The 23,756-nt window shown below is 38.5% G+C and overlaps 1 protein-coding gene across 1 annotated transcript; it reads right to left on the bottom strand.

Annotated features, from left to right (window-relative positions):
- Positions 1-179: 179 nt before the first annotated feature.
- On the bottom strand, positions 180-23,038 carry myo1f (myosin IF). The gene is made up of 28 exons (XM_079467515.1): positions 22,801-23,038; positions 19,258-19,389; positions 18,957-19,046; positions 18,769-18,863; positions 16,525-16,612; positions 16,344-16,433; positions 15,285-15,416; positions 15,035-15,169; positions 14,798-14,930; positions 14,445-14,641; positions 14,277-14,357; positions 13,781-13,867; positions 13,613-13,699; positions 13,296-13,463; positions 13,118-13,203; positions 12,783-12,864; positions 12,548-12,654; positions 11,197-11,295; positions 10,929-11,073; positions 10,673-10,787; positions 10,227-10,396; positions 9,168-9,313; positions 1,946-2,092; positions 1,720-1,868; positions 1,585-1,644; positions 1,207-1,420; positions 957-1,129; positions 180-772 (listed from the first exon to the last, which is right to left on the bottom strand). The coding sequence occupies exons 1-28, from the start codon at positions 22,801-22,803 to the stop codon at positions 696-698; spliced, it is 3,288 nt and encodes a 1,095-aa protein (XP_079323641.1). The 5' UTR covers positions 22,804-23,038; the 3' UTR covers positions 180-695.
- Positions 23,039-23,756: the final 718 nt, after the last annotated feature.

Here is a 23,756-nt window from a genome sequence, read left to right as displayed (position 1 = left end):
TGTATTGGCCAAAGGGCAATTTGAAGTTCATATGCAAGGCCTCAAGAAAACGTAAAGCTCCACAAACGTATGCATTTGCATTAAAGAAACCTTGAACTGGACCACTCTAGGTACAGCACAAATAAGGAACTCTTTTATACCTAATTTATAATCAACACAGTTTTTTATATATTTTCTTTATATATATATATGAGAATATAGACTGAAATTATGGTATGTAAAAATTGTTTCTTTCAGGACCTAATTTAAAGTTCATACTACTGTACGTGATACAGCATGATCGTATTAATAAGACTCATTTTAATTCTGTTAGTATCCTAGAAAAACAATGTGTGTTTAAAATAGAAAATAAAAAAACATACATTTTAAAAACAGATTTTTTTACATTTACAGTTTTTGGTATATTAGACATAAGCATTTGGAAAATTGTGTTAATTCATGCTACGGTTTAAAGACAGTTCTTGAAAATCTAGAACACCGCACAACAGCACATCCCGGTGGTCACCTGTGGACAGCGCAGAGTCTTTGTAAACAGTGTATACTCCCTCTCAGCCTTCAAATTGTACCAACAAATATTAAAAACTGACAATTTGAGTATGTTTGAAATTGTTGATCTTATCATAGGCTAAGACTGGAGTGTTCCCAGATTTCTAGAGATTTGGTGGAGGTCTGAGGTCAAAAGTCACATAAAAAGGTCAGATCTTCTCAACATAGTTCCCAGGAAAGAGACCTTCCCTGCCATGAATCCGCCCTCGCCACCAGCCTGATGGATCTACAGAAAACCCAAAGAACACATCAAATTTAATGCATTATGGTTAAGGACATGATTTTTCATGTGACATATTTTCAATGTGACTTTTATTGAAATCTGGTTCCAGGGCAACAATGGATTTGTTGTTTGGTTTCATGTCCTACATGGCTAAATGATGGCATTCTCTCTCAATTCCAGGTCTCACCTTCTTTGACTAGATCTAGGATTTCATTGACATCAAAACTAATTTCATCCACATCCTGGCCCACATATTGATAGAGCGCTCTGCAACGTGGGCCTTGCGGTCGGGGCTGGGGTCTCGGTCGGCTTGAGGGGGCCGGGGGTGGCCGCTGACTGATGCTCCTTTTCCTCTGCATTCTGATAAGCAAAGAACCTTCTTAGACTCAGTATTCACAAAAACTGGATTTTAGATGTTCTTTCAGAAGTTCTTTTACCCTGACATGCCCTGATCGGGTACATTGAGGAAATCAAGGTTTGTGGACTGATTCTGTGCCGGCCTGGAGCCTTTCCGATTCTTCTGGGATCCAAGTTTGGCAAGAGCATTGCTGGGTGGAGGGTTCTGCCTCATGGGGAGGGAGTATGTGACATCCCTCTGTTGCTGAGGATCAGTAGCCCGGGGAAACTGTGCAGCCCCATTTTGATGGCCACCTGTGTGAAAGTAAAAAGGCTCAGAGGAGTCGATGCTTTACTGGTGTTATTTTCATGACATTGACAGATCTAAGAATAACCGATTCTAACATTAACCAACATATTTAGTTGTGGCTTTCTCAGTTTCAACACTAAAGATACTTAGATGAAGATTTTTTTTATACCTCTGTGTTGTTTTGGGGCTCTTCCTACATTACCCTGTGGCATATTCTTCCTGGTTGGCTCTGGAGAAACACATCATCAGAACACAATACAATTTTGTAAATAATTTCCATCCATCCATTCACACATTCACTTACTGGATGTCTTTGGAAGTCCATCTCCTACAGATATAGAAAGCGTCTTTCCTCCAGGTTTGATCTGAACTACATCCGTCTGCCCCCTTTGGAAGACAACCACACGGGTGCCGCCGCCTCCCCATCCTTCTTTCTTCACATGGAATTCCAGCCTGTTCAACATGAGACCATGTTGGACTGCACTAATTCAATGTAAATGACATTAAAATAAAAACAATTAAATCAGGACCTGTCGCTGAAGGACAGTGATAGTCGGCTTTTGGTGTGTTCCTCGTAGCGCTTGCACAGCAAGCTGAGAAACTCTGTCTTAAACGTGGACTCCAGAAGACTGTCATACTCATTGTCATGAATAATGAAGAAGTCATCTTGTCTTGTGCTGGAAGGTAAATGCAAAAAAAGAAAACATGTGAGTGGTGCTTGCCACTTTTTTATGATGTTCTGGACCACTCATTTTTGAAAGCTGTTTGTTTCTCAAGAACTGTGTTGTATTTGCCTCCCTTCAAGTACAGAAGGGAGAAGATTATCTTCAACCAGAGTGATGGACAATCACCATTCTTCTGAAAAATACCATCAAGCCTTTAAGAACATAAAAGGCAGAAATATATTTTCGTGCATATTACCTATCAATATATAATATTACATAATTTAATATTTGAAAATATTATAATAGTATAGTAGTATCTAAATAGTATCTAAATAACACACATTATATATATAATTTTATATAAATAAAATTACTTAGTTCCAACATATGGAAATTTAATAGAATTAGTATATTGCCTTATTTTTCCGTATATTTACATTTCTTTTTGAGCAAATAATGCATTTAATCATAGAGGTGAAGCAGTGGTTATCTCTGCCATTTCTTTGATATATAATCTTCAAACAGATTAATGAACAATCACCATTCCTCTGAAAAAAACCATCTCGTTCTCCTTTTTCTCTTTCTCTATACCTAACCATGTGCCAGCACACCAACCACAAAAGCTTAAAGAGCCTCATACATATAAGGCAGAAAATAAGAACAGAGACATAAATATTAACATATTTCCTGTTTGTTAATTTCCCCTTTGCAGTTTGCAAACAGTGGCTGAACTTCCGCATGAGACTTTGTGCAACAGCAGAAGTGGTGGTCTGGGAGGTTGTTTGTGTTGCATATAAGCACCATCCCCAATGAAGTGTTAACACTATTTATATGTAGAGAACATTTGCTCGGACTCAGAAAGCTTTGAAAGAGGTGAAAATAGTTGTGTGAATAGTTGTATATTTAGCCGATTGTGTTCATTTCACTGAAACTATTAGGCTGTCAGACCGAAACAACTGTATTTAAATTATGATTTCAATATAAAATAGTGCGCACAATATTGATCTTTTCTTTGGGGTTCCTCATTTAAAGTTGTGTAATTGCATTTGTACTGGGAACTACTGCTTAAGCAAAACTGACATATGTGACCCTGGACCACAAAACCAGTCATAAGTAGCACGGGTATATCTGTATGGAGGACTGGGAATGCCGATAAGAAATAAAAGAAGGATCAATTGATCAATTTTATAATTTAAACATGACAATGTAAACAAATAAATCACATTTTAAATTGAGAAATTAACAAACTAATTTAAACAGTTTTATTCAACTTGTTTTAAAATGTAGTTTAATTGAACACCAAAACACTAAATTTTTTTTTTTGTATATGTATAAATGAATATATTTTTTATTAAATAATACTATTTGTATTATTTAAAACGGATTACTTATTTTATACTTTAAAACGTACAAAATAAAAGTGAATTAATAAATCATTTTTAAATGCAATTTAAAAAAAAAGCATTTGCCAAATGCTTTTCTCTCTGCCAAATTCTTTTCTTTATCCATTTGACAATCGAGTCTAAAAATGCCATTGGAAAGTACAGAGGGAGACAATCAGCTTTCGGCTTAGTTTTAGGATACACTTCCTTTCCCACATGCCATACGAAGTAATTGTAAGGCGGAATATCATTGGACAGCAAGAAAGACATACAGGCGTTAAAACAGTAATGTAATAGCTTGAGGCGTCATAACTGTCACGAAATGGTTTGGACAGAACCCAGATGCAGGCAGATGAAGGGTAAATGTTTATTAAATAAAAGACCCACAATGGGGAAAAACAAGAACAAACACTAGAAACAAAATGTTCACAAAACTGAAACAGGAAAGAGGGTAGTCCAACAAGACGAGAACCGGGGATACTACCGTGAGCGTTGATAACAAACACTAACATCAGACAAAAGATAATGCACCAACACTGAGACTATATAAAGGGAGACACTAACGAGGAGTGATTACATGGGGAGAGTGGTGACAGGTGATTGGAATGAAACCATAACGAGGTGAAACAACTACCCAGGTGATGGGAATAAAACCCTAACGAAAGTGAAACACAAAACAGACGATGGGAATGAAACCCTAATGAAATTACAGGAGATACGAGGGTGGGGCTGAGAGACATAACAGGAAGACACGTGGCATCAAGTAACAACATAAAGCCACATGTCTCCACACATAACACAACAGAAACCCGAAAAACGTGGCAATGTCATGACTCTGCCCAGGGAGCTAGAAAGCTCGAGACAGGAAGGACAGAGTCCTAACAATAACTACATGACATGGCAGAAGTTAATTTCGTAAACTGCACGTATGAACAAGCATACAGACAAAAACACAAATTACTCTTCATCAATCTCACACACAATCTCCAGCACAGAATGGTCGCATTGTTCTTTTACAGTGGTGAGAGACAGAGCTGGAGATCCGAACAGAATTCAAAGTTATAAACTGAGTTCAGCATGAGCTCTACACACAATCACCACACAAATGACACTGAACTTATCTGCTCACTAGAGAGTCCAGAATGTTTTTTCTATGGATGGCAAAATGAAAACGTGTTGCTGGGAATCAGGGGTATAGAAGAGACGAAGATGAAACTCAGGTTGGGATTGTCATGCTGCCAGGAAAGCTGCAATCCATTTACACCCTGTCTAACATTACATTGTTACGATTCGACAAACGCCTTGTTATTAATGATTTCTATGGTCATTTGTTGCACCGCTCACGTGTGATGTAACAGGGTGTAACGTTACACCTTGTACGACTGACATGTTTGGTTAATAACAACGCAGTTTGTCTCTACATGGGAACTTTTATGACTCCAGATTTGCATCTCATCTCAATTACAGCCTAGAGTCATTGTGTCAACGCCGCCGCCATATTGGTGAGGGCTAAAGCCGACGACAAAGACTTACGAGGGAATGGTGGAGCTGCAGATTTAAATACTTTTCTATTTACGTGGAGTACAGAAACGTTTTGGCACCAGTTAAAAATGGATATGGACTTGAATGTAAAATTATTGTCATACGGAACTGTTAAAACTAAGGTTTGTCAAGCAATCATTTAGGCTTAATGTAGATTAAATGCACATGATCCGAACACAGCTCATTCACTTTAAAATCCTGGGAAATATCAAAACAATGCGCCTGTACTATATGACTACTGTTATTTTATATGTATAATGCACGGCAGTGTTATTTGTTTTACTATATCACATACATATCATGTTTTACTACTGTAACTATATAGTAGTTGTAGTTATATATCGTCCCCCAGGTCAGCTTGGACATTTCTTGGAGGAGCTGGATGTGCTTCTTTCATCCTTCCCTGAGGATGGTACTCCCCTGGTGGTACTAGGCGACTTCAACATCCACATTGGAAAGCCACAGGCTGCTGACTTCGTCAACCTGACCGCATCATTTCTCCTCGAGCAGGTTTCCACATCAGCAACCCACAAGTCTGGAAACCATCTAGATTTGATCTTCACAAGGTACTGCTCCACTCATCACCCTCAGGTCACCCCGCTGCACACGTCTGATCACTTCTTCGTCACCCTTGACCTCGACCTCACTGCTCCGGATATCGCAGATGTCTCACCGATGGTCACCTTCCGGCGCAACCTGCGGTCTCTCCCTCCCTCTTGTTTTTCCTCTGCTGTCCTCTCTGCACTCCCCCCCTCTGATGAGCTCTCTCTTTTGAATACAGACAATGCCACAGCCACTCTGTGTTCCACGCTTTCATCCTGCTTGGACAACCTATGCCCTCTTGCATCTGGACCAGCCCGTCCATCCCCGTCGGCTCCCTGGTTATCGGATGTACTGCGTGAGCATCGCGCCAGCCTCCGGTCAGCTGAGAGAAAATGGCGCAAGTCAAAAGACCCTGCAGACCTCTCTCTCTACCAATCTCTTCTCTCTTCTTTCTCTGTAGATGTCACCTCTGCAAAAACAGATTACTACCACTCTAGGATCTGCAACTCTCCGGACTCTCGAACGCTCTTCAAAACCTTCTCTGCTCTCCTCTGTCCGCCTGCTCCCGCACCTTCATCGGAGTTAACAGCTGCTGATTTTGCATCGTTCTTCGTAAAGAAAACTACTGCCATCAGCAGCCAGTTCTCTACGCCACCATCTGTCGAACCCGCCCACATCCCTGACACGTGTGTGCTCCCTGCCTTTTCTCCTCTGTCTGAAGCTGATGTCTCAAAGATCATTGGCTCCAACCACCCTACCACCTGCCCACTGGATCCCATCCCCACCCATCTCCTCCAGGCCATCTCTCCAACGGTTGTGCCTGCTCTGACCCACATCATCAACTCTTCGCTCACCACTGGGACATTTCCCACAGCTTTCAAAGAGGCCCGCATCACACCGCTTCTAAAGAAACCCACCCTGGACCCTACACGGCTAGAAAACTACAGGCCTGTCTCCCTTCTTCCCTTCATCGCCAAAGCCCTGGAGCGAGTTGTGTTCAATCAGCTCTCCTCCTTTCTCATGCAAAACAACCTCCTGGACAGCAATCAGTCTGGGTTCAAGACCGGTCATTCCACAGAGACTGCACTGCTCTCAGTCATCGAAGCCCTGAGACTGGCAAAAGCATCATCCATGTCTTCTGTGCTCATCCTACTGGATCTGTCTGCTGCCTTTGACACTGTCAATCATCACATCCTCCTGGCTTCTCTCAGTGCTATGGGTGTCTCTGGAATGGCGTTGCAATGGTTTGAGTCCTACCTCTCGGGTAGGTCATTCAGAGTATCCTGGAGAGATGAGGTCTCCGCATCCCAACAGCTCAACACGGGGGTGCCACAGGGCTCAGTGCTTGGACCGCTACTCTTCTCCATTTACATGACATCCCTCGGCTCGGTCATTCAGAAGCATGGCTTCTCCTATCACTGCTATGCGGACGACACACAACTCTACTTGTCATTTAAACCAGACGATCCGACGGTCGCTGCTCGCATCGCGGCATGCCTTAGTGACATCTCGCTTTGGATGAAGGATCATCACCTGCAGCTAAACCTTGCAAAAACGGAACTGCTTGTGATCCCGGGCAACCCAAAGATTCACCACAACCTTGCCATTCAACTGGGCTCATCAACGATTACACCGTCCAGCACAGCCAGAAACCTGGGAGTGGTAATCGATGATCGGCTTAACCTCACAAGTCATGTTGCCAGCACCACCCGGTCCTGTAGATTCATCCTCTACAACATTAGGAAAATTAGACCATTCCTATCGGAGCACTCTACGCAAGTCCTAGTCCAGGCTCTTGTCCTGTCCAAACTGGATTATTGCAATGCGCTTCTGGCTGGACTTCCTGCTTGCACAATCAAACCTCTCCAGATGATCCAGAATGCGGCGGCAAGAGTGGTCTTCAATGAACCGAAGAGAGCGCATGTAACTCCGCTCTTCATCAGGTTACACTGGCTCCCTGTTGCCGCCCGCATAAAGTTCAAGGCTTTGCTCCTGGCCTACAAGACCAACACCGGATCTGCACCATCGTATCTCCACTCGCTAATGCAGATCTATGTTCCTGCCAGATCACTGCGGTCTGCAAAGGAACAACGACTAGTGGTACCATCCCAAAAAGGAAAAAAGTCACTCTCCCGTACCTTCACTGGATCTGTTCCACATTGGTGGAATGATCTACCAGCTGCTACAAGATCAGCAGACTCGGTTGCCATCTTTAAAAAACACCTAAAAACGCATCTCTTCCGTCAACACATTGCTGATTGAGTTTTTCCTAATTCTCTTCCCTTTCCTTCTTAAAAAAAAATAAAACATAAAAAAAATAAAAAAAACATTACTAACCTCACTATTCTTAGCTTTTATACTGTGCTAGGCTTTAATGGACTAGTTTGATGCACTTATGTATTTTCGTTGCCTATGTTGTTATAATTGCTTCCAATGTTTCCTCATCTGTAAGTCGCTTTGGATAAAAGCGTCTGCTAAATGACTAAATGTAAATGTAACGGTTTAACCGGATTAATAAAATAACATCTTTTATCATGTCTAATAATGCACCCAAATGTGTACTGTCCAATGGCATTCTTTGATCCGATTGACAAATGGATAAAGAAAAGTATTTGGCTCAACGACAAAGAAAAGCAGTTGGCAAATGCTTTTTATAAAAGTGATATAAAACGTCATTGAAAATGATTTATTAATTAACTTTTTATTTTTTATGTTTTAAAGCATGAACTAAATAAAAAGTTTCAAATGTATCTAAATAAAAAAATTAAATGTATAAATAAATAGTGTCATATTGTTCAATTTAACTAAATTGTAATACACAAGTTTAATAAGTTAAATTATAGATTTGATCCTATTTTTATGACAAAAATCATTAGGACATTAAATAAAGATCATGTTCAATGAAGATACTTTGTAAAACTTCTACCGTTAATATATCAAAACTTTATTTTGGTGAATGGATGCAGCAAAATCACTAATAAAATTGGCCGGAAAGACACCTACAAACATGCGCTGCTGCCCACTCTTTGGGAATCACCCACTCGAGTTTGGTATCTATGTAAAGTTTAGCATTTCTGCTTTCAGGTTAATCTACTCTACGTATTAACAGCAGTAAGCCAAAAGAGAGCGTAAAAACAAACCTGTTTCTTCTTAGCAACGGCCTGCTACAGTGCCTCTGATGGACAACTTTAAAGTTCCAGTAAAATGAAAAATAAAAATAAACATATTCATGAAATATTGCAGCGTTAATTGTGAATAGTTTATCATTGTAGGTTAGTCCCTTTAAAAACGTGTGTGCCCTCATAATCTTTAGTTTAAATCTGAAAATCCACTTCCTTCCTGAAATAACTATCCATCTGAGTAGTTCCCTTTTTACGCATACGGGAGGGTCATTTTCTCAATATAGTTAAATCACAACCAAATATTGTCCTATCCTAAAAAACCCATACATCAATTGAAAGCTTTTTTATTTAGCTTTAAAATAATTGACCCTTATAACTGGTTCTGTGGTCCAGTGTCACATATTGTTTGGGGCTCACTCCACCCATTTGGGTGCAGTCGCCATATGCACCTTTCTTAAACAAGCACATATCTGTAGTTCATGTTGTGCCGAAACACACCTCAAGGAAACCGAACAGATACTCCCGATGTCCAGCTTTCTCTTCAGAACTTCTTTTATCTGACCCTTCTCCGGTCCTTTCTTTACCTTCTCCCGACCAATTAGATAGATGGACTTTGGCGTCAATATTAGATCCCTTTTTATTGTCTGAAAAAAACAACGAAAAAACACATAAAACTGAGTGTCTATGTACACTGAGTACAAATAGCCCGCCTTGTTGGCACAGACTCCATACGCTAGCTCCACCCACCAATATGTGATTGGGAGTGAAACAAATAGAGAAAGTGTAAGAATGATGCCATTTCAAACAATGAGCCCAGTGGCATAAAGTGTAAAGTCTGTATAGCTTTGGCATTGGAGACCGGGATTATAATCCACCTCTCGCTAAAAACGCTCTTTTACCCTTTTCTATCACATTACAGATCACAAAGGCATTTTTTTTCAATAAAAACTTTTTTATTCATAAAGTTTAGGTTTAGGCTAAGGTTAGGGGTAGTGTAGGGCTCTCAATAAATTGCCATCATTGTAATAATTTGTATAAATATAATGATTTACACTCTTTATCTCTGTACAATCTGGGCTTTCTGTAGCTCAGTGATTAGAGCATGGTTTTAGCAACGAACATGGGTTTGATGCCAGGGATTGCACATACTTAGAAACTAATGTATAGTATAATGCAATGTAAATCGCTTTGGATTAAAGCGTCTGCCAAATGTGTAAATGTAATGCACAACAATACTGAGGTGCAAATTGTAACGTTATCTACGCACAATGTATAAGTACCAATAGCATCTAACTACTATTTCTACTTAATCCAAAGAAAATACAGCTATTTTCGGTTAGTGAACACAGCATATCTCTAAGAAATGCTGCTATTTTCATTTAGTGTAAACGGAACCAACAACTTAGTGAAAAAAGCATCTGTCGCTACACTTAAATAAAAATAGCTCACCGCACCTTTTGGATACACTCATGCTTATACACGTTGTTTCTGTTTGACAGAACAGAGTCTGTCACTGTATCTTTCTTTCTGTTTGATTTGTGCTTGTGAGTTTCTCACCTTGAATCTGCGGTCAAACTTGTTAACAGAGTCTGCAAAGTCAACCCGCTCCCTCTTGGTCAAGAACTGTCGAAGTTCAGGCCTCTCCTCCATGCCCAGGTAATCTCCAACAAAGTTTCTGTTGATACTATTCTTGCGGCGCTCTTTAAAGTTATACAGTATGTGAGATGCTGAATAAGAGACAGAGAGGGGGGGGGGGGGGGGGGGGGGGGTTGCACAATCAGTGAAACCCCATGGCCTTTACACACAGAGTTTGACAGATCTGATGATAGTCATACAGATACTTTTGAGATGAGATATGAGTAAAGTTGCATAAATCTACTTCTGCCTTGAGTCTTCCTGTTTATTCACATGCTATAAGTGTTATCCATAAATGAGCAAACCTAAAACAAACAGCTTTTTTACAGATTGTAAACGTATCACTCATCGCTTTTTCTCGCACTTACCCTCCTCCCTCATTTGTTCATATTTCTTCCTGGCAATGTATTTTCTCCATGCCTTCTGGATGGTTCTGGCAAACGTGTCGAACTTCCTTTCTCGCATCTCCTCCAGCAAAAATAGCTACGGTTAGAAGAAATGGGGTTGGAACAATAAATCCTGTTAAAGGTCAAGTTTATTTATACCCTGCTGTCAGATTGACTAAACAGGTGATGTATTTAGGTCTTATTATTTTGGGGCTGTTTAGTGATTTAAGATCCTCACCGACTCTGGGTTCTTGATGAAGACTTTACTGCGGCCCATTTGATACTGGTCGGTATCCATGTTCACAGATTGCAAGAGGTGCAAAACGCCCTGCTGTTCTGCACCCCGCCAACACGGCCACGTCTCTGCAGTTAGGATGGCGTACCTAACAAAGGTGACCATTTATGGAATTAATGCATACAAACACGAAGGAAAGTTGTGAAAAAATCTGCCCAATTCCAGCATTTATTTATCTTTGAACTGATCCTAAAATTGATGTAAAACATACCTTTGTAAAAACTTCGGGAAGATTCTGCGATAGGCAAAACCAGCACGTCGCACCCTGATATTTTCCCGTAAACCAAGATATTCCACCTGATGTTTAGCTCTAGGATAGAGGACCATCAAAGTTTATTACATTTTGAGTTTGAGTTTGTTTAGTGTCTTGGCATTTTATAGACTCTAATAATGCTATTATAGCCTTTATAGGACAGACAATATTACTCAATGCGGAAAAAATGCTGCCTCACATTTTTAAAGGGGAAGTTCACCCAAAAATCAACTTAGTGATCACCAACATGACGTCAAACATGTTTAGAGAACTTCCGACGTCTTCGGAGCACAAATATAGATATTTAGGTGACATCCGAGAGATTTCCAGGCTCATAGACATCATGGTGTCAGTTTTTGCCAAGGTCCAGAAAAGTACTAAAGACATTGTTAAATTGGTACATCCACGTATAGTGGTTCAGTTGAATTTTTTTGAAGGGATGAGAATGCTTTATGTGCGAAATACAAACCAAAATATCATCTTTTATTGATATATTCTCCTCTGTCTTGTCAGTGTATGGCGCGCGTTCACAAGAGCACTCCTTCTTTGTCTTCTTGGACGAAAGCACTGTGTTGTGAGTCAGAGCACCGGCGTCCAATAGAGGCAAGCCCCATGCCGCGTTCGAACGCACGATACAGAGACAAGACAGAGGAGAACATATTGATCTGTATTTTGTTTAGTTTTTCGCACATAAAGCATTCTCATCGCTTAAAAAAAAAATCTAATGAGCCACTATGAGCGGATGGACCAATTTAACGATGTCTTTAGTACTTTTCTGGAACCTTGGCTAAAACTGACACCATGATGTCTATGAGGAGGCCGGGAAATCTCTTGGATGTCACCTAAATATCTTAATTTGTGGTCCGAAGATGGCAAAAACTCTTTAAACATTTTTAACGTCATATTAAACAATTACACAAAGTCGAATTTTGGGTGAACTTCCCCTTTCAGTACAATCAAATTGACCTTACAAGTCATTAGACCTGATAACTTATTAAATTAAAGGGACCGTTCACCCCAAAATATTGATTCTGTCATTACCTACTCCTGCTCAATTTGTTCCAAATCTGTATAATTTTCTTTATGGTTACGACAGAGAAAGATATTTGAAAGAATGCTAGTTACCAAACAATTCTTGGCCACCATTGACTACCACAGTAGAGAAAATGACATTTGCATTCCTACATTCTTAAAAATATCTTCTTTTGTGACAAACAGAAATGTATAAAGCATTTTTTCTACAATCTGCAATAATTTGTTCTTCATCTGTGAATCTGTGAATTTATGATGCTACAAGTGGTCAACTCACCTGCTCTCCTCCCAGTCTTTTGGTCTCTTGGTCTCATTGGGTTTAATGCAGCGGATGTAATGCGGCGTGCACTTCATCAGTGTGCTGACCAGTTCATTGGCCTGTCTCTGTGAACCAAACAGTGATTCCATAAGAAACTATTATATTCTTTTATTTGGATTCCAAACATGGAAAATGTGACTGGTGTGCTGATCCGCAGAAGTATAAGGAGTTTATTAAGGACAGTTGGACTTACTTTGATCTTTGAGCTTGCTGTGGTTGGTCTGCTCTTTTTATCCGTGTTGAGGTTTTCTGGGAAGAGGCTTCGGATGAAGTCACTACAGTACCACAGAAAGAAATACTTCTGGATGTTTGGTATACGTTCATTAAGGTTATAATAAAAGCGAGTATGTAAGTTTTTTCTGGAAAACTCATAATGCTCATCTGTCTTTGTTTTGTAGCTCTGTTGCATTGCATAACCTTTCTATGCTTTACCTTATTATGCCCAGACTTCTACAACAAATATTAATAAAAAGGAGTGGAAAATAAACAATGCTCAGGCATAAAACAAAATTGTGAGATAATACTTACTATTCGCTGCCTTGCATTAGTTCAATGAGATCAGAGAAAAGCACATCTCTGTTTCTTTCACAGAAACCGTTGATATCATACGACACCTATATCAGAAAAATATGATCATCAAAGTTTGCCAGACCAGAGCCAAACAACTTCTGATATTGATATTTAGCCAATTTTTCTCAATACACACCTTGCCGGCGTAGTGGTGAATGACGAAACCAGAGTTCCAGTTGTTGAAATGTTCATGTGTCCCCACAGCAGCCTGAAGCTTCTGAAGTAAATTCATGTCAGCACCTTCTCCTTTAGCATGCATGGTGGCACACACATCATCCAGCACACTCATAATACCCGGGGGATTCTGGGATTGAAGAGAAAATCATATTACAGTGTACAGAAATAGTATGTCAATATAAGGATATGTTTTATCTTAAGATATTTTGTTTAGATTAAAATGTAGATTTATTCTGTTATATTAAGAGCATATTACAAAAAACTCTGATGTCTTACCAGTTTATTTTCTATTAAGTCACACACAATTTTGTTGTTAAAATATTCAATGGGTTTCCATTTGATGCCCTCTTGTACATACTCTTCCTGTGGACAGTAAAGAAGAATGATAAGAGACATCAAGTCCTCATAAACATAAAATATATACATGTGCCCATGTTTTTGTACCTGTTCAGCTTTCAGTGTTAACTCAATAAAGATCTGCTGCAACTTCTCGTTCACAAAATTGATACAAAACTGCTCGAAACCATTTTTCTGGAGTAAGACCGAAAGAGAGGGTTAAATTAACACCTTTATTATTAATTTGGCTATTCAGATAATACAGATGAAAATATGGGTGAAAAAAGCTTCAATTGAACACATAATGCACAACAAGAGCATTATATCTGCGTGATATCTGCTGAAACCGAAACTGATTCTGAAAGATCAAATTCATATTTCGTAACATTCTGAATGGTATTCATTTATGTTAAACTGGTGATGTTTCTTAACATTTTCGCGATCCCCGATCATCGGCTGTTTTTCAACTATCGGCCGATAGTGTGATCAATTGCTTTTATGGACTGATACCGATTATAAGCCAACATATCGGTGCATCTCTATTTAAAACGGCCTTAATTGTATAAATATAAATAAAATGACAAAACTTGAGGTGAATATTTACCTGAAAAATCTCAAATCCATAAATATCAAGAACTCCAACGCTGAGCTCTTCTACAGGTTTCTGAATGGCTTTGTTAATTGCCTAACAACAGAAAAAACAATTCTCTAACTCAAGTCACTGAAGGTAACAGTATAGCCACGTGTTTACAGCCGTATGCTGTTTCCTAACCTCAACTAGGTAGTCAAACAGACGCGTGTACAGAGCTTTGGCAAGAGCGTCACGTGTGTAGCACGCTTGTTCCCTGTTTAGAGTCACATCGATGGATTCTGACTTGCCACCCCATTTGGAGTCCATTTTCCGGCTGGTGAGTTTCTCCTGTAGACCTTTCTGATCGATGCCCAGAAGGTACGCTGGAAATGCTAACACTGGGATGAGAAGGTGGAACAGAACAGAACACTCCAATAAAAGAGTAGAAGTCACCAATATTAGAAATCTTGTGTGTTCGGTGATGGTGGAAAAAGGTTGAAATGTCCCCAATTACGGACAAGACATTGTTTATCAAGTGTGCACATTTCACTCACAGTCTGTGCTCTCCACCTGACCATAGTTTCCAGCTTCCACAAAGCTGATGTTGCCCAGGTGTAAGATGCCAGCTACTATCTGCAGCACCTGACTTTGAAACGGCGCTGGTATGCCAATCACCTGCATTGCTTCCTGTTGACAAAGTCACAAATACACATCAACAACGGTGGGGTCACTGCTCACTCCGAAAGGAAACTGACAGCTTGAAAGTCATTATGTTATATGCAAAGATCTACCATAGTTTCCTGGAAGTCCTTGCTGTCATTGGTTCCATCCACTTTGTAGGTGCCAGACTGGTTCAGATAGCAATAGTAATCTGGGGTCATAATTCCTAACTGTTCTTTCTGCTGAGGCAAGCCTCCCTCTATAAGCTAGCAAAAGAGAGAAACAAAATGTTTATTCTATAGTTTATTTAAATTTGTACAAGATAAACTTGTGTACGGCAACAAGGAGTAAACGAAATCTTCTTAAAAACTCCTGATTTACCTGATAGAAAATGTGAAAGTTCCTCTCATTCTCATTCTGACTCACGACTCTTGATTTTTCCAGGAGAAAGTTGTAGATCTTCCCTCCATCTGGTTCTCCTCCTCTACTGAACTGAATCTCAAAGTATTTACCCTGTCAATCAAACCACTGTTACAAACCTTACAAATAATAGGTTTAAGAGGCTGTTAGTATGCTGTATCTCTTTAAAAACTCAAAAAAAGAATGTATACTTTTTATGTATTTAGAAACAATATATTTGGCCTATGTTTGGACTCATTCTTTCGAAGGATATATACTTGTCCACTTCAAAGCATAATTAAGTTTTTTATGTATAAACTTGTTGTGTAGTGGTGTTTTCTCTTTAGATTGAGTAGCCTATTAAAAGATTAATAATAAAGCTTATTTATATGTTTAAGTATAGTAACAGTATAATCCATAAATAGTATAAATATACATATTCTTACTAACATGATATTATGTATACTTTATAATATTTGAAAAGTAAACTATGATGTTAAGTTTACTTAAAATGTATAAATATACAGCATGAAAACTACAAAGCTAATAGTTTACAGAGTAAACTTCAAAGTGTACTGTCATGATAAAAAAGTGCTACAAGTACAGTATTAAACAGTAGTAAACTATCAGTATCCCTATAAGTTTACGTCTAGTTGCTGCTACTGTTACACTTAAAGTACTTAAAAGTTCACTTTTATAAACTAAAACGTGGGGCAATTTAGTCCCAAGTAGTTTTGAAACAGTACATTGATATAAGTATACTTACTGCATAAAGTATACTTAAAAAACTGGAACTTTTTTTTCATTTCACTCTTATTTTTTATTTAAATCTTACTTAATAAAATGTCCTTAACTGAACACACCACTGTGTTATTTCTGGGACAACACAATCTAATACTAAATATACTTTTAAATATTTCACAAACGTGCTAAAATTATACACAATGTGTTGAATAGCATAACACAAACATTGTTTTACTGATCAACACATCCTCAAGAGTGTTGGAAATTGAGAAGATATATTAGGAGTGGGAAACATACGAATCGACTTGAATTGTTGTTGCGGACTGTCTTTGCGTTGCCAAATGCTTCCAGTAGAGGATTCGATTGCAGGATAATGTCCTTCACATGCTAAAAAACACAAACAACACAAAGGAGGTTTCAGGGCTCCGAATAAATATTGAAAGGACTTTGAAAAGAAGATTTTCAAAGAAGACGTTACCTGTACTTTGGCTCCTCCCCCTGACACTTTAGATATGTAGCCCATAATGTACTTAGCAGCAACTGTCTTTCCTGCCCCACTTTCTCCACTGGACACACATTCAAAAGACAGGTAAACGCAAAATATATGCATTTACATTCATTTTACCTGTATTTAAAGCAATCTACAGTGATAAGCAAAGTACAAGTAAGCACATTCAATGGGAATCGACCCCATGCTCAGAAAAGTCATGTACCAGATTCAAGATTCATGAATTAATTTTCACAATTAAATTTTCACACAAACTATTGAATGCTTTCAGCACTATCACAGGAAGCTGTGGTTAATAAATTTATTTAACCCCACCTATTCTTTATTAAATGCTTCTTCAAAGAGATGCAAACCCTGAAAAAACAGACTGCTAAAACGTCATGTTACACACAAATGCTTTATTTCATTGGCTGTGCCTCAGAATGAAGGTCCAGGAAATCCAATGTTTGGGTCATCATGCCTTGGAAGTTTAACTCTTTTTAGAGATTCTGTTATTCAGTAATGCTGTCTGGTTATTCAGATCTTCAGTCTTCAGCCTGTGTTCTTCAAATCAGGAAGGAAGCTATACTAAGAACGGTGACCACTACTGCTGCAAAGCTTTTGGTGGGTGTGATAAACATATAGGGGAAGGGACTGCCAAAAGCAAGAAAAAGACAAAAAAATAAAATAATTAATGGCACTAGAGCCACGGTGATATGCGCAACTGTGAAGAGAGGCTGTGATGAAATAAAAAGTAGGTTATTGCAAAACCATCAAATCATCTAGTGTCAAGTCAAAGTAAATTATACTTAAGTGGTTAGAATGTAAAATGTCACAATTTTAAGTTAAAAGTCTTCTCAAAGCTGAAGATCATTAAAGTCCAGGAGAATTGCACTTTCGTTTTGCGTTTTGGGGTAAAACGAAGCTCGAAAACGTTGAGAGATGGTATAGTGTTTTCGAACAATCCAGTACACCTTTGTTTCTGCGGGGTTTACATGACGTATTACAAAAAGCCTCTGCGTACGTTGCCACACAAAAAACAAAGATGTCTGCAATGACGAACGAGCGGACCAGATTGTTTTTCAATTTCTAATGTAGAATGCTGAGCCCTTAAGAGTCTCTAAGAGCTTGTGTTGTAGACGAGACCACCAAAACCGAGACTAAGACAGACAAGACCGAGACCAGAGGGTGTCGAGACCAAGACTTTAAGGGGCCGAGACCGAGGCAGACCAAGACCGAGTTGAGACCAAGACCAGCACTCCCAAAAATAATTCAAAAGATCCGCAAAACACAAAAAAGTCATAGTAAATTTTAATAGAAGTAACTTGGGTGATTTATGGTGCAGAAATGTACGCATAGGATGTTTTATCAACCACCTACTGTATCATATAAAAAAATGTGTGCAGGTAAAAATTCCAACTAAACATAAAAAAAATGTAAATCTATGACCTTCAACAAAACATTCAGTGACTTAGTTTCATTGCTTTTTTATCTAACCAAGTGTGTTGCTCAGAAATGCACAAAAGTTCAGATTTGTTCTAGATTTGTTTGGGACTAGCCAAAATAGAACAAACACTTGTTTGTGTTCAATTGTGTCTAAATCTAAGTCACTTATTAACTCAAGGTTTATTGAATAATTATAAAAAACAATATCACATCAGACGTTATAAAAAACAAGATGTCATACAAGTACCTTTTTTGCAATCACATATCAGATATTGTGGGCCTTTGTGTGTATTTATTTTGTTGACAGATTTCTTTTAGACAATCCCCCATTCTTCTCTTACCAGCAGTAAGAGTAGCAAAGCAACAGAATTATCAAATAAGGAACAAGTGGTGAGTGCTTTTAAAGCCAGAAGTTTTACATCCAATCACATGAATGATGTTAACACATAAATCAGACAATGCTCCAGCAATTTAGTGTAATTCCCACAGTTGTGGAATTGAGGGGTATTGAAATAAAATCCCAAGACCACTTAGTCTGAGACCAAGATAAGACCGAGACCAAAGACAGTCGAGACAGAGACAAGACCAAGACCATCATAAAATGGTCTTGAGGCCGGTCGCGAGTACTACAACACTACTAAGAGCAAAAGTGAATCCCTTCTCTTATATATGCTCTCCAGCGGTTTATTTTCAGGAGAGGTTCACGACGTGTGGCTTTTACATGAAAGGACCTCTCATTTTGAATGCAGCAAGTTACAGGAAAACAGGCCGGTGTTGAAACTTACAAACCTGATAATGACACACTGATTTTCACTGTCTATCATCATGTTCCTGTACATGTTATCAGTCAGAGCATATATATGTGGTGGGTTTTCATACTGGGCCTGAAGAGAGAAAGATGAACAGACGTGAATTTGACATCAAAATACAATGAATTCATATTTAAAGTAAGAGTGTTTGTTTGAATGTGGACGTACAGCTCCCTGGTAGAGTTCGATCTCATGCTCGGTGAAGTATGGCATCTGTTTAAATGGATTCACTGAGATCAATACAGCCCCTATGTACGTCTTTAGATTTGAGTTCAGGAGATATGAACTAATTCAGTGTAGTTTTGTTTTATTTCAATTTGGAAAATATTAATATAAGTGGAATTGTGAATCATTCAAAGTAAAAAAACATTATATTTGCTTGTCTTCTCAAGATTCTTTGTGAAAGATGCAATGCATTTAGACATTCAACTTAATTATTTTGTTTTTAATCTGTTGATTAAAAGGATACAAAGATGTAGTCGTCCATGTATCTCTTTTTGAGATTTTCCACGATGGCATCTTCAGTGATCTTGGACAGAAGCACCATGTCATCCACACCGCTCTGTTTGACATTTTGACTCTGCCAGTGGTACTTACTGGCCTGAAAGAGAGACCGAATGGGAAAATAGTATTCAGAGAAGCATTTAGCATACATAGTGCTTAGAAAAAAAACAGTCATAAGAATTTCAGTCATTAGCTTTTACCATAGCTCAATGTTTAGAGCATGGTGCTAGCAACTCCAAGGTCGTGGGTTCCCAGGGGATGGCACATACTTAGAAACAAATCTATTGTATAATGCAATGTAAGTCGCTTTGGATAAAAGTGTCTGCCAAATGCATAAATGTAGAAAATACAGCAAAAAAAACACAATTTGGCATTGTATATGAACATATGTCCTGTAGATCATTCATTCATAGAATGGATGGGTGTTTCATCCATCAGGAATTGATTGTGAAATGTGGCTGTTCGGTACCAAAATAAATATTCCAGAAAGTAACTTTTCAAATGCCGAGCTTACTACATTTTCAAGATTACAAAGACAAACAACCAGGAAACAATGTCTTGTTTTAAAACAGGAACTTGGTCAGTGTGCTAAATCTAACTGTAGATCATTGTGGTAAATGCTCATTTAAATATATTGTATTCAAGTGTTCTGGGCTCTTTAAGAAAGTAAGCCCGTTTTCTGTAAAGTGGTCATGGTGCGAGGTCCCCGGTATGTGGTGTGAATGTGCTACAGCACATGTTAACAAAGAACCTACAGTTGAGTATGTTCAGGGTTTTTTTGTGCTATAATATATATATATAATGGTTGTGAGAGAAGGTGCATAAACAGAGATTGGGATGTAGCATTAATATTCAGGTTAATTACCTTGCCTTTGGAAAACTGACAGCGTTTTCAAGAAGAGACTAACAGCATCCAGTTCCTCTTTCAGCCTTACTGGTTACTGAAGTTTTGACCACCAAATTGAACCATTTATGATTGCACATAGAGAAGAAGAGAAGCTAAAACTTGAACTGAGAGGGGAGTCTGCATGTATTCTTAACAGGGAACGTGAGAAACCAAGTCAGAAAGTCATAATCATATTGAGTTGACACCAATGTTGTCTAAAAACAAATGTTTGCAGGGAATTTGATGATCGCAGATTTATGTAAGGTCTAACATTCAGGCAAAGGTCAACCCAAATTTTTTTAATTCTTTCTTTGTTTCTTCTTATTCAACCTCAAGTCATATCAAACCTATATGACTTCTTTTGCAAACGAAGGCTGGTAACCAAACAACATTGAACCCCATTGACTTCCATTGTATTGACACAAACAACTTCTAATTTCTCAAAATATCGTCTTTTGTGTTACACAGAAGAAAGCGTCATATATAGCTGTTCAATAACATGAGGGTAAATAAATTATTTATTAGACTGATTTTTGTTGACTATCTTCTAATTACAACGTTTTTCCAACGTATGTTAAAAAGAGGCCCAGTCCTCTGAAACATAAAGTGGATTTATTTAAATGTCTGAAAGGCGGTTGCATGTGGTAATTGTTACAGGAAACCACAAATAGTTAGCATGAAGTAGGTAACACATATACAAAGACCATAGACCAGCTGTGTGTTACATTTTAATGTATTACATAGCATTATAGCACAACCCTCTTACAAAACATCCAATCAAGACAAGACAAAAAAATAATCCTTAAAATGCAAATCGATTATATATAATACATAAGAGAAAATCTCAAAATCCATTTATTAAGACCTAAATGCCGAGGCTTTTTGATCTAAGAACAACAAAGCATAAAGAGCTTTTAAATAACAAACATGGCAACACTGCAAAAGAGCTCTGTGTGATGCAGCCTTCCGAGCATAAACACAACACAGGGCGCATCAGCCGTAGTTTCGTTTAAACAAAAAAAAAATGTTGCTAAGGTTCCCAGTTTGTCAATCATCACAAATGCGGGACTGTGTAATTTGTAAATGGCTAAAGTTTTTTTCTTTAACTTTGCAACCAGTGGACGGTGGCTAGAGAAGTTGTCGTTGCTATTCTTCTGTGGAGGCGGTGTTAAATTGCATAATTTATGGCATCAGGACGTCTTCAGTTCTTACGCTTATAGGTTGTTCGTTTGAATACGATGAGTTTGAAGACGATGAGTAAGAAAGCTCAGATTAAAATAGATTTCTTAATTCATGACACCATTAAGTCTTCTTTGCTTTTGATCCGTTTCACCAGATTTCTGGGTTTGTGGTCTGAATTCCTGTGTTTTAAACAGAGCTCCAACATCACAAGGGGTTCTTCCAATGTTTGTATTTATCTGAGGTACAAGTTATAAGTAGCTTTAGTAGCTAAGCATTAGATTTAGAGTTTAGCCACAGTTGCCACATTTACACTGTTAAATCTCTCCCAGCTGTATCTACACTGTGTCATTATACAGAACGTCAATGAAGTGTGATTGAAGTCTGACTTGTCATGTGAATTGTTGCATCCGGATCGATGTATTTCCTCTTTTTGTATTTATTAGAGAACGTCAGATAATTCTTTAATCTCATTATGACTCACAATGCTTTGCAGGGGGTTTCGCATTGGCCAATTTTGGATTAGAGAATCAGAGACTTTCTAAATAAGGCAAGCAGCATTTTCCACAGTTCAAGCATTTTCCACTTATTACCGGTTCTACATTAAAGTGGGAGACAGCTGGGAAAGAGTCCACTTCCAAATGAGCGACATTCTTCCCACTTCTCAGGTTTGAGGGCTACAATGTATCCTGCATCCTTTGAAACAATCTGACTACCAGTGATGTTGCATCCATCCTCGGACTGTCAGAAGCTGCAGGCCACCTATAGAGGATGTTTTAGCATAGACTGAAATACAGACACCATAAAAGTGAAGACGTGAGGAAGTATACCAAGACAGGAACCACCAGTCCCCTCTGACACATATCTTCACTTCCCTCCCACCCAGCAAACTCTAGATGCTGTTGCGAAAAATCTTGCTTGAGCCTCAATGTACCAGTTAAACATTCACTTCCGTCAGAGCGCCTTTTAGCTCCGAGAAGCTTTCAGACAACTAGGTGAACTCAGGAAAACCTTCAGCAGCAAAGGAAATGTGAACAGCGTCTTTCAACAACAAATGTGCTCCACCCAAAATGTGCAGATGCAGAACATTAAAGCATAATTTAAACAGAGTCAATTGGTTTCCATTTAAGGAGCTGTCGGAATTCCTTACAAACCCTGTGACTGTATGTGGTGCTGTTCTGTCGATCTACACAAGTCGTCTCAATCTTTTCTTTAAGAAAATGTTGCTTTTGACATTCAGATTTAGCTTGTGAGTAAACAATAAAATATATTGCTATATGCATAAAAAAAGCTCAGTTAAATTATTTTGTGCTTCAACTTTAATAATATGTTATTCTATAACAGTCACTGTCTTGTAAGTCCAAGCTTATCTGAGGCTTCATCTTCAATAAAATAAGCCACAAGCATATAAAACAGAAGTGACAAATAAACAGTTTTCTTTACCATTGTATTGATGTGCTTATTCTCCTCCCCGTGGATCTTCTCTTTGGGCGATCAGTGTAGTGAGTTTGACAAATCCAAAGGTTTCTCAGCACCCAGCCATGACCGTCAGACTGTAGAGCACAAGGGCAGAAAGTGCAGCGAAGGGAAACAGTCTGTGAGCAGATATCACTTCCTCAAACTCGCCTTTAGGTGAGACGAGAAGTTGAATGCTTTCTACATCCACTGACAACCACAGACTGTCCACACACCCCTATCACAATGATAGATAGTTTAACTTATCGCCCTTCATGATGATTCAAGTTTGTAGCAGTTATGCTGAAGAGAGGTGTGAGATACAGGATGCAGACCCTCCTGTGACTGGATGGCAGCAAAGTTAGTGATATAGTCATCCTACAAGCAGAAAGGCTGAACACACCCTCAACAGCATTTAACATCTCTATTCGGTTCTGGATACAATATCATGGTGCTTTAGTAGCATAAAATGGCAGAGACAGAAAGATTCTGGACTGGGAAAGGGATGCCCAAAGCCTATATTTAAGGAATGCTGTACCTTATTGCATGAAGTAAAAAAAATAAGTGATTAAAAATCATTTGAAAACATTATTCAATACTAGAAAATAATAAAGTCATAAAGGAATAAACAAAATGAAGGAAAATAGGTGGTGATAATATTTATTTTTGAGAGAAATGTCCCTTTTAACAAATCACCAATGTAATGACAAAGGGGTGGAACTTACATACGTGAGGTTTGCATGGGACACATCTGACATTTAAAGTGAAATTAATGTAGGTGACCACATACCAGGGTGATTAATCGCATCCAGAATAAAAGTTTGTGTTCACATAATAATAAATGTCTGTGCGCTGTACGTATTTATTTTGTATTTATAAACATACACGTATACATACATGAATCTATTTAGGAAATATTTGTATGTATATATATATATATATAT

The sequence above is a fragment of the Barbatula barbatula genome, assembly GCF_947034865.1.
Source record: "Barbatula barbatula genome assembly, chromosome: 11".
NCBI classification, from domain to species: domain Eukaryota; kingdom Metazoa; phylum Chordata; class Actinopteri; order Cypriniformes; family Nemacheilidae; genus Barbatula; species Barbatula barbatula.
This window is presented reverse-complemented; position numbering and strand designations above follow the sequence as displayed.